General features: G+C 43.4%; 1 protein-coding gene across 2 annotated transcripts in view; it reads right to left on the reverse strand.

Moving 5' to 3' along the window:
- Positions 1-756: 756 nt before the first annotated feature.
- LOC118210921 (semaphorin-3F-like) overlaps positions 757-12,150 on the reverse strand; it is a 77,158-nt gene continuing 65,764 nt past the window's right edge. For both annotated transcript variants that reach the window (XM_035387431.1, XM_035387429.1), the window contains 9 exons: positions 10,863-10,932; positions 9,921-10,065; positions 8,344-8,566; positions 6,972-7,060; positions 6,806-6,847; positions 5,901-6,058; positions 5,594-5,661; positions 5,343-5,476; positions 757-3,966 (listed from right to left, as the gene is read on the reverse strand). In XM_035387431.1, the coding sequence (XP_035243322.1) occupies positions 3,523-3,966; positions 5,343-5,476; positions 5,594-5,661; positions 5,901-6,058; positions 6,806-6,847; positions 6,972-7,060; positions 8,344-8,566; positions 9,921-10,065; positions 10,863-10,932 (1,373 nt within the window). In that variant the 3' untranslated portion in view covers positions 757-3,522. The remainder of the gene's footprint in view (positions 3,967-5,342; positions 5,477-5,593; positions 5,662-5,900; positions 6,059-6,805; positions 6,848-6,971; positions 7,061-8,343; positions 8,567-9,920; positions 10,066-10,862; positions 10,933-12,150) is intronic.

Raw genomic sequence — 12,150 nt, forward strand, 5'->3', positions numbered from 1 at the left:
GGGGGGGGGGGGGTTGCTCTTCAGCAAGTCTGAAAGATTGGAAGCAGCTACTCTTATAGATTTAAAAAGTGAAAAGGGTTTCTATTGATTTTTTCCAGGAGCCTACTTGTCTGCAAGGGAAAAACTGTTTGATTGCTCAATCTGAATTACTCAAAAATTTTACTGGTTAATTACACCTTCTATGAAAAAATGTATAGGCATTTAGTATATTTACATGTCTACAAAATTGTATCTTATATACACAACTTACACAAAAAGGACCATATGCAGATATGCAATCCTTCCTTGGTCTTCTTGGATTTAAATTTATTCCACATCCTTGTGATAGGCAAGAGTCAAAACATTGGTAGCAGCTAAAAATGTAAAAGACAGTACAAAAAAATTTGTGTGGTCTTTTTTCACTTTATTACAATTATTTTCCTCTTGACTAGCCCAAGTAAGCACACATAACCGACTGAACTACTGGGGATGAGTACTGAAAAAGATGCCTAATGGAAATTGCATTACCTATTAATCCACTATTTTACTATATTGATAATTAAAATCAGAATATGTCTACCCTTAAATGAATAAGCTCCTGTGAAAGAAAGCTTACCTCATTGAAAGAGCTTTCCAGATCGAATACAAATAAATGTTGACACACAAATTTTGTGTCAACTGCATCTCTCTCTGTCACACACACACACACACACACACAATCACAAAAGTCACAAAAAAGCTGTTCAGATATAAATAGTACACTCCATTTCTATAAAATATAGAGCTTTAATTTATTAGTCAGCAACATCAACAATGAAAGAGAGAAAGTCATTACAATAACGTCACCTGTGCATTTAGTCTTTTTCTGCAATTAACAGTCCTCCTAAATAAACCATTAAAATAAAAAAAAATAAAATAAAAAACACGCGCCTTAAAAATAGCAACAAATTGTACAACCGTCTGTTGTAGCTCCCTGTATGAACTGGAGGAAGACAGGGGCAGTTTGGTAAGACAGGAACTAATGATGTCCCACACTGAATAAAAGAGTATAAAAAAGTGTCAATATTTCAACGTACATCATCTTCCACTAAAGCACATTCCTTAAGCACCTCGAGTCTGCCCCTTAGGCATAGTGTTATTATTCACACACAGAAAGTTCACCATTTCCTGTTATCTGAGGAAAATAAAAACAGCAACATAGCCTTTTCAGTTTCATATTTATATACAGTACATAAACATTTCATGCACACAATGAAAAATAAGCTTCCTCATATGTTGGCATGTGTAACACACTGCTGTAATTTTCCATTGTGTATTTACACGTTTTTTGTTTTTCTTTCCCAGGCTGAGCTAGTGTTCACAATGGAGGTATGGGAATTTCCTATTCTGTCGAGAGAAAAAAAAATTCATTGGTTAGGAAGATGTTAGAAATTATTGCAGAGCTTCTCTGTGCTGAAGGCCAAAATCTTCCCTCCAGCTCAAAGCATCTGTATCTTTGCAAACTGTCGGCATATATGTAAATTATTTTTACATGCATTAAAACTATACGTATATATTTTACCTGCTTTAAAAAAACACATCTGATTTTACTTTATGGCAAAGTAATACCATGTGAACTCCAAACTTCTGCTACCCCTCAAAAACACTGACGTTGTTATGTTGCTGTGTACCTCCAGGATGAGATGTTATTAAATTGCATTGCTACAGAAGTATAAATGTGAAGATTTCTTCAACCTAAATTTCCTCACACTGTGCATATATTGAAAATGTAACCACTATTGTACTCGGAGGCAATATGAACCACCAATTCAGATCCTCATAAACCTTATTCCTTTTGTCTGACAGAACTCTATGTAGAAGCTGGAAGAAGGAATTTTTCTCTATTACACAATCATCATCGATGACATCTCTCATTAAAATAGTATCAAGTGAAACTATGCAATGGGATCCTATTGTGACAACTTGATTAATGAGCTATGCATTGATATTTTGGAGTTTTACAAGTAATTATGATTTACATAAACACTATTTTTAAATCCCCAACATCTGCAAACAATTGTTGCCTAGGAAACAATGCACTACTCAAAACCTTTGTGGTCTCACATGTACAATATTAAGAAGTAGAATATATACACAGTGGCAACATGTTCATCGCAATTCAGGTTGGAAGAGATTGTGCTCAGAAGCCTTGAGAAACTAAATAAAGAAACAGTCAAGACCAAGAAAACCAACAAAACAGTGCTGACACAGGTGAACACGTTAATTATGATGCAAACAACTCAAAACTGGCGAAGCACTTAGAAATATTGTTTGGTATTGTGTGTGAGATACTGGTATATAATAACACAGACACACATGGTGATGTGTGTGGACTGATGTCACATGCGAGGCCACTGTTGGTAACCCATTTGGTTTAGAGACCCTGCATACCTGGTTGTCACAAGTCACTGCTCCAAGGGAATTATGGGAAGCATATCATACTCAGAAACATGAGCTGTGTTCCAAATAAATACCTGCATGCTGTATACCTGCAGTATGGGCTACCTAACATACTGGAAAGTGTGATCCATAAAATATGCGAATGTGTATTTTGGAAACAAACTGGCTCAATTTAGAATACACGTTCACAGAATAACTTTGAACTTGACGTACAGTATGTATATGTATACTGAATACATGAACCAACATATTTCAAAAGAAGTTAGCAATACCTCATAGCATTTCAAACTGAGTATGTTTAGGAAACACACTTCAATAGCAATTGCGTAAAAATCACAGCTTTCTTAGAATTTTCTGAATTTGAATAAACTGCATTACTTAAACAGCAAGGAATTCTGGAAACAAAAATAAAGAATAAATTATGCTTCAATGCATGGTGCTTCAGGAATTTCTATGAATATGCACCAAGTCTTGTGTACTTGAGTTTTGGAACAGTATTGGTTGGTCAGCTACAAACTTGATTGGTCAGCTACAAAATAAATTCTATGCACTCTAGGTAGTATGCAAGTATGAATTTTGGAACACAGCCATGGTTCCAGTCAAAACCATAAGATCCTCTCAGACATACTCCCTTCCCCTCCCCTCCCCTCACCCAGTCCCTGTTCCCTGTTTATAATAACCCTTTTAGTTCATTTCAAACGCTGTACGCTTCAGTATACTCTTACAATGTAACAGAAATGATGTCAAAAGATACTTTAAAAGATGGAAAACATTTTTGTTCAAAAAAACAACAATAAAATTAATAATAACAATAACAATAATAATAAACAATAATATTTGCCCAGAAGGTACCTATACACAAAGAGCCTTTTTTCTATTTAAGTACAAAGAAATCCACAGAATGATACTATGTACAACCTACAATAAATACTGTGTATCTTATTTTCTTATTGTTAAAAGGAACGTGGTTGTTGCTTTTCACTTTTGTGTCTCTTGCTTGTAGTTCTGAAGATTTGTTCTTTCCATTTTCTTTATTTCTCTGATTTGAGTCTTTCTCATTTTATGTGTATGTGGGTGGGGGTCATTAGGGGTGGTGGGGTCCTCTCATGTCTCCTGTGTCCCAGTTTCCTCATTGTGATTCCTGCGGTTTCGTGGTTTCTTCTGCTCCTTGAGCTCCTTGAGGTCCTTCCCTTTCACAGCCCCCAGTGCGGGGTCTTTAGGGCTGCCGTTGCTGTAATGCCAGTAGTCCTGGCAGTACTGGTTGATGAGGCCCATTTCAGGCTGGCTCAGAATGTTCAAAAGGTCCTTGTACTGGCCCGCGCTGGGCGTCCACGGGCTGGACTGGAGCGGCGCCGCCACCGGCCCGCCCGTCTCCATCAGGATGCTGTTGACGGCCCGGCTGGAGAGGACGACCAGCTGAAGCTTGACCAGCGTGTGCTTGAAGTTCTTCTCCGTGGCCGTGCACTGGTACAGGCCCGAGTCAGAGGACTGCAGGGAGCGAAGCAGCAGACCCTGCTCTGTCCTCAGCACACGCCCGTCCGACCGCATCTGAGAGAGCGAGAGACAGAGAGAGAGCGAGAGTGAGAGATAAAGAGAGAGAGACAGAGAGAGTGAGAGCGAGAGAGAGACAGAGAGAGAGAGTATATGAATATACTGTATATAATATATAGCACATAAATAATACAAGATTGCAAGTGCAGCACAGGACAGCTCTGGTCAACGGGGTCCATGCTCAGTAGTGAAAATGGGCTGTATTGTGACATATCAAATTGCATGTCCCTGAAACACCCCTCCCAGGAAACCTATTTCTTCTGTTTATTGAGAGCACTGTGGGTGGTGTGGGAGGAGGGGAAATGCCCTATGCTCTCTGCCTACTGTGTGCAATGACTACAACCAAGAGCCCACGCCAGGGTGGAGCTCCCTGCAAGTTTTCTCTTCTAGTTGCCAGTTGACGACCCACCTCTCCCTGCACCCTGCATTCAATGTCATGAATGAGCCCACATTTATATGACTGATGCTGGAGTTGTGGAGACTATATCAGTCAGGGTTTTTGTTGTGGTTTAAGTTGATTGCATTCCCGCACATGCTGTTTCCATGACATAATATTCTAAATCAGATGTTCAAAGCAAGGGCGCAGCTAAGTGAGTAATGCCGACTGGAATGCTGACCAACAAAGGAGGACGCCATGGCTTCCCAAAGCCTCCTACAGTAATGAGCCACTGAGGCTAACAAGACATGTCCTGTCAAGACTTGTATGCCTGCACTTCATCACTGGATCCTCCATTGATAATGCACTCCATAGGTTGCTGAATGAGACTTAATATGCAAGCCTAGAATGCTTTACCTAACTGTGATTCAGTACAAATTAAGATTTCTGGCAACATACTGGCACAGTAGGACCTAAAATGTCACTGACATTATGCAGTTCAAAGGCAAATTAAGTGGTGAAGAGAAACATTGTTTTTTCGCAGTGACGTTTCCTGTAACCATTTCACCTTCTCTGCCAAAAATGCCACTGCCTGTACAAATGCTGACAATTATAGCAGTGGCAACCAATGTGACATGTTGATTATGCACCTTATGCCAAGAACCTTTAATAGTGTGCATGGTTATTCTCTCACTATTACAGCAGAGGAAACAGGATTGAGAAAGGAAAGATCACATATGTTCAGCAGAGGTCTTAAAACCAATTTTGATCACAGACTCTTCCCCGTTTAGGTCAGCCAACTGTATTTGCAGGCCTGTTTTATCTCTGCAATGTCATCCACATTGGGAGCCGGCAGACAGCAGCTGTTTCTTTTCACTCTTTGGTCCACCCGCTGAGGCAGTGCTCTAACAGAACAAGCCACTCAGGTGGGCGGAGCTTGCACGTGAGAACGGCTCATGTGGGAGGAGCTAAGTATGACAGAAAGGTGAGCACTCACCTCTTTCTTTCTGTCACTGTTGTCCTTCTGCAGGTGCCACTTGATAGCAGCATGAGGAGACCTGGCCTGGCACTCCAGGAAGGTACTGCTGCCCTCCACGCCATACTGCACCATCTCCAGCGTGTTCTTATTGGCTACAGCAGACACAGCACCATGGCAACCATGACAATAGTTTCTAATTTTTGGTACAACAGTAAAGATATAGATACTGTGAAAAAGGTGTTTATTTCGGGTTCTTAGCCTGGGCTCACCGTTAGAATTGTAGCCCCTGCACTGCCGAATTGGGTTGCCGTACTTCACATCCTGTCTCCGGCTACGCCTGAAAGGGTTGAATAAAAATGTGAACAAGCAGAATATTTGAAAAAAAAAGAAGATCTTTAAGTCATTCATCACATATACACACGCCCACACACACACGCATACACACACACACACGCACAGACACATACATGCACACACACACACATGCACACACACACGCACATGCACACACACACACGCACACACACGTACACACACGTACACACACACATGAACACACACACACACACAGCTCACCTCTTCTGAGAAGCAGAGTAGCGAGAGCAGGACTTGCCGTCCCAGGCGCAGTAGGGGTCGCGGGCCAGGCAGCAGTCTGCACAGGCCTCGCCGTACACATCGCAGCGGTGCAGGGCCAGGTGGGTCACGCCCACCGCCGAGCCCACGTACAGCTGTTGCTGTGGAGAGAGAGAGGGCACAGACTTCAGAGACTGGACAGCTCTGTTTCAGCCAATTAAAGGGAGGAGGAGCCTGTTTCAGCCAATGAAAATGTGGGGAGCCAATTTCACCCAATGAGAGGAGGTGAAATGCAGCACTGTTTGATTGCTTTAATTATTCAGAAGCATCGCGAGAATGCTATGTGTTTTAATAACCAATCACAGAGAGGAAGGAGACGCTAAAAACGTACACGTTATTCTGAATAATTAAAGCAATGAAATGATGTTGCATTTATGTTGTGAGAATGTTGTGTGTTTGCTGGAAAGAGCCTTGTACTTATGCTTTACCTTCCTCGTTTATTTTTTCTCCTTCTGTTGGTTAATTCAGCTTTATAATAAGCTGTTTTGAAATCTAAAAGCCAGGCAGACAGCAGGTCTATGCAATGTCATCCATAAATCTGAAGCCAACAACATAATTACAGTGAAAGACAATCATGAAATATACTTTCAAGCCTTTTTCCATTCAATCTTCATTGTCCTTCCCGGAATGGAGCCATAATGTGAATTATGGGGGAAGCAATAATTGTGCGCAATTTCATATATAGCTCTTGGCATTTGAATCAAAGAAAATACATGTTTTCCTCCCATGATTTCTCATTTAGTCAAATGTGTTTTGAAAATAAACTGTGTTGCAGGTGTTATGAGACGCAATAGTCAGCAGATACTGCAACACTGCTGTTTGCAACACTGCTAAAAGCAGGCACTTACCCTTTTGGAAGAAATTTTCATTGTTGTAATTGGAGTCGGAACCTGGAATTCAAAAAGAATAAATCAATCAGCGTTCACTGCATAATCTCATCCTCCAATATTCCCTTAACTGCAGAAGTCTGATGAACACTGGCGCTGTGTTCTACACTGGAGTAGATGCACTCACCTTGAACACCTCAACCTCCTCAAGCACCAGCTCCTCAGTCTGCAGGTCATCTCTGGGCAGGACGATCACCTTTTGAACAGTCCCTCGATCTGGAAAACACAAGGGGACCATAACCCATCTCATATTTTTCAGCCATTTTCCCAGCCTGCTGCCTCTATGGAGCACCACAGATTCCAAACGGCCACGCCATTAAAGCCTGCCATGTTGGTGTGTCCCCTGCAGCACTCCAGGGTGTGTTCACATCTTTGATCTATAATAGTGACAGGCTCAACAAAGACCCAAACCTAAAGATGCACACTGTACATTTACATTGCAGACGCTGAAAGGGAAGGAACAGTCCACGGCTCTACTGTACATTCATGCCGGACTTCGAGCCCTATAAAATCCATTAGTGCATCAGGTTGGTGGGGGGAACATGAAAGGCTGGAAAACAAGGAGAGCAGAGAGCGAATGCAGTGATGCTGCATTCTGGGGGAGTGATGTCATTCCCCTTAAAGGTTCACAGAGAGATATTTGGCAGCAACAGTAGGAGGATTAAGGTGATGGATCCTATCCCAGCAGCCTATAGTGCCCTAAAGGCACAGGATCCAAAGCTTTTACAATGGGAAGATGATGCAAGCTAAAGCCTTCAGGTTTTGGGGCAACCATTCATTTTGAACTAAAAGGATCAAATTCTCGGCTCCTGTCAAAAAACCAGACACTGTACATTTAGAGGTCAATCCTATTGCAGGCTCAAGATGGAGACCAACTCTGTCTGGTAAAGCCACTTTGGCTGAACAAAAAAAGGTATTGGCCATTGATCTGTTTAGCTTTAACAGAAACCCACTGCAGTTCACTGTGATTGTGGCACATGGATGGTCACAGTTTGATAACATGCAGTTAACATCTACATCACGGTCTGGCTCAGATTTAGCATAAAGACACTAGTCAGCACTAAGAGGACAGGGAAGATTATGGATGCTAATGAAGAGACGGCCAGCCACTGTACCAGTGTACTGTACCCAACTGAGGGCGCCGGCATCACCACAAACAGCAGTTGTTAGAGAGAGCTTTTTTTGGTGTTTTCTTTTCCACCACCCCTTACTGCAAACAAATATACTGTAAAATACTGTACTGTTCTGGTTATATTGTATAGAATTGTGTGACAGGCAATAGCCACCCCCCCCCCAGTCAATTTCTAAGCATCCCAGCAGTAACAACTTCCCCTTATGTCCCAAGAGATTAACATCAACAATATTCTGTGTAGGGGTGTTTTGGCATTTGCTATTCAGTGCAGATAGTCCATTTTGGATTACGGGACTACCTACATGGAAGAGAGAAAAACAAAGATAATGATGGTAGTAAGGTGTGGGAGTGTAGAGTGGTGACTCACCGGTCCCCAGGAACAGCACCTCGTAGTTTCCATCTGCTGCTGTAACCTGGTCAACGGTAATGGTGGTGAACTCATAGTCCACATTGGTCCTCACCACTAGGGGGCGCTTGTGCACTGGGTACACAGCATTGTACATGGCTGGGTGGTTGCGCATGAAGTTGATGACCTCGTCAGGGTAGTCCTTGGTGGATTTCATGTTTGGGGTGAAGGTCCCTCCTGGGCACTGTGGGTTAGACGGATTTGAGGAGACTGATCTATGCCACTGACAGCCACAGCCTCAGAAGCAACAGGGATTCATCCCAATGTGGGAAACCATCCTAAGGGGTCCTCAGCAGAATAGAAAAGATATCTTCTCTTTTAAGAATAAACTGTTTAATTAATTCATTTTCCTTTTTTTATGAAACAAGTATTAGCCTGAATTCAATCGATGTTCGTCCTTAACTTTGATTTTACAAGTAAATGCAAGCGTTAGACCTTTTCTTCACAAACTCATTTTGGTGCATTAGTTTTTATTATCACTGAATTTTCCAAATTGTCTACAAAGAAAAAAAACGTATTTTTGTTTTAAACTGTTAGACCAAGTGAAGGACACATTCTGATTGAATCCCAGCCACTGTGATTTATACATTGATAATGCTGTAATCGTTATAATTATTAAATATTTGTATTAGGAGCATGCATTATTAGACCCATGCTTCAACTGCATCAGAACGTAGACATGTTTCGATGTAAAAGGCACTGCATTGCAGCTGGGGTAATTGGTGTTGGATAAAGGTGCCAAAAAGTTAACCAGTCTGTGTGGTTTCTGTCCTCAGCCACAGAGTGGTGAATTTATTGAGCCTTGAGATAAAAAAACAAATTAAAAAAGTTTGGTGATCCCTTCTCTAAGGGATTGAGCCCTCTCATTTAGGGCAGGGATATCTGAGATATCTGTCATTCTGATGGGGGGGCGGGGGGCTGCTGCTAACATAAACATGGCTTAAATTTATGGGCCCACAGTATGCTATATTCCCATTTTGTTACTTACGACTTTCACTCCTCAAAACATATCAGATACCTGTTTACCCCAACAGCCAGAGGCATGCTCGTTATTCAAATTACAGCTTCAAAGAGCAGATGTTTTGGATTGCATGTTCAGTGCACACATTGAGAGACTCGATTAAGCAGCCCACATACAGAAATGTACCAGTATGTCAGCACACCAGCAAAATTTTGTTGGGGGTGGGGATTTGTATGAGGGGGTTTATTTACTTGTTAGACGGTGTCTGGTGAAAGCAGCAGCCCATTTTTTATGTCTATTATGCCAGCTGCTTGACTTGGAATTATCAGCTGGGCTCAGGTAACGCCCCAACACTGTCTTCACCCTCTGGAGACAGAAGTGAAAACAAATCAATTGTCAGCTCCCTGTGATGAAGACTGTTTCTGGTGTTTTTACAATAAAAGATTTTTTTCCCCAGTGATTAATGGACAGAGAGTTGACTGAGCTGTAGAGTACGATGTGAGGTATGAGGAGGACGGCGGTGTTGGGGGGTGGGGGGTGGGGGGTGGTGGGTGGAGAGGACGGTAGCGCCGCTCACCGTTCCGGGTCGAGGGTATGGGATCTTCCCTGTGTAGGCCACCCACTGGTAGTTGGGTCCCTCTTTATGAGCGAACGGCCCGTTGAACACCATACGGATGTCAGCCATGGAGTAGACACACACCGCAGAACCCTTGAACACAGACCTGAAAGAGGGAGAAAGGAGACACAGTCAGTGCGTGTGTGTGTGTGTGCATGCGTGCATGTGTATGTGTGTATGTGGGTCTGTGCATATGTGTCTGTGTGTGTGTGTCTCTGTGTATGTGTGTATGTGGGTCTGTGCATATGTGTCTGTGTGTGTGCGTGCATGTGCGCATAATAGGGAGGAAATTTGCTGGATCCATAGTAACAAGAGTGCATAAAGCCCAGATTGTATGGTTGACAGTTTAGCTGATTGTGACGTTGGTGTGTTTAGCATACGGTATTAGTGGTACCATGGCCTTAAGTGATTGTGGTTCCCAGGCTTGGTTTTGACCAATGAGAATGGAGTCAGTAATGTGACTGATCCTAGCTGGAAGAAGGACAGGACCACACAAGCGTTTGAACTGCAGAAATCATTTTCTATGTGCAGACAGTCAGACGCAGTTCCCACAGCAGAAGTGGCAGCTGTGAGTTCTCTTTGATGCATTCTGACGGTTCTGGGGGCAGTTAGTGTAAGTGTTGACTGATGGCTTGTTATCCAAAAGTTCCAATGCGGAAACCAATTCAGTGCTTTACAGGAAGCAGGCCTCCCATGTGAGGTTAAAGGCTTCCTGTTTGACTCTTTGTAGTGTGTGCTGTACAGGGCACATCCTATGCTCCATGGGTCTTCCGCAAAGCCCCCTTCCAATACGGAGTTTAATCACAGATAATACTAATAATACTATTAATAATAATACATGTAAGAGATACAAGGTACAGTATAGATAAGGTAAAATAGGCATTAAATACCACAGTTACTCACCCTGACACAGAGAAGACCCCATAGATGACGGGATTCTTTGTGTCCTGAGTCTGCTGAATGTACACGTCCCCTGAAGCACAGAGAGAAAGGCAGTTTAGTGCTCTCTGCTCTCTGATGAGTGGCTTCACACTGCTGGCCCAACTCAGAGTGAAGGTGTGTCCAGAGGCCAACCACAGCAAAAATGGTTTCTCTCTGAACTGAATGTCCCACTGTCTGTACAGCTGTCAGTCTTGGGGGTGGGTGGGGATTGCTTCTGTCGATGGAAATGTCCAGACTGAATGAAGACAGGAAGTCAAGGGCTGCACCTCGAGACAGAGGTGAGGGAGTGAGGGCAGTGAGACTCAAAGAGGTTGTAGGGAGAGAGTAAGGGGGGGGGGTCCCCTCCTCCCACACTGTCCCTATTGGACCCCGGCATCCTGCTCTCAGACAGGAGGACAGTAGGAGAGCAGGACGCATCAGGGCAGGGCGAAGGCCAAGGCTGCAAGTACGTAATAGAGAAAAACAGAGCTCATCAGCTACCACACCTGCCATCCTGCCATGCAACCTCAACAGTCATTGTGCGTGCTTCCGGGAAAAAAAATGGGGGAAATGATATCCGCCTGATTCCCTGGTAAGTACAAGCATGATGTCACAGGAAGTTTCAGGGCTGTGCCCTATCAGTGACGATCTAAGCTGACGGCTGCAGAGCAAGCTTGTGGGTGGGTGTGTGGGAGTCGGCTGGATGGAGATAATGCTGTCGCAGGGTCACCAGGAGTGGCCTGTTATTCAAGGCGTGACGGTCAGGGCCTTTCGATTTCCTGAATTCTCGGAAAAAGCCCGACAATGACGTGCCCGTTTGGGCGGCAGGAGGATGTGGAAGGGCTCCTGTATCTTGGGTTATAGTCAATTATAGGCATGGTTATGGCCTCCATGGGAGGGACACAGGATGACCTGTGGTGATGTCAGCGGCAGCCCAGTGAGTCCCAGGAGCCGTGTGATTGGATGCTGATTACCCTCCCACCTGCTGTGGGTAAGGTCACGTCTAAAGACCCTGACGGCTCCCATAACCTGCACCCCACCCTCCAGAGTAATATAAGTCTTATCTCCAGCATGCCATTCTCCACAGTGAAGGAAATTAAAAAGCTCAACGCAGCGTGCCTGACAGGTGATGTGAGACAGACAGAGAGCACAAGGAGTCCGTAAGCTTCTGCAAGCCTGTGCAAGAACAAATCACAGCCCATCCCTGATTTAAAAAACATTCTAAAATGTTTCAAGCAAGTACAGCACCAAGAAACTAACTCATCTGCCA

This window comes from Anguilla anguilla, chromosome 13, assembly GCF_013347855.1.
Source record: "Anguilla anguilla isolate fAngAng1 chromosome 13, fAngAng1.pri, whole genome shotgun sequence".
NCBI lineage: Eukaryota > Metazoa > Chordata > Actinopteri > Anguilliformes > Anguillidae > Anguilla > Anguilla anguilla.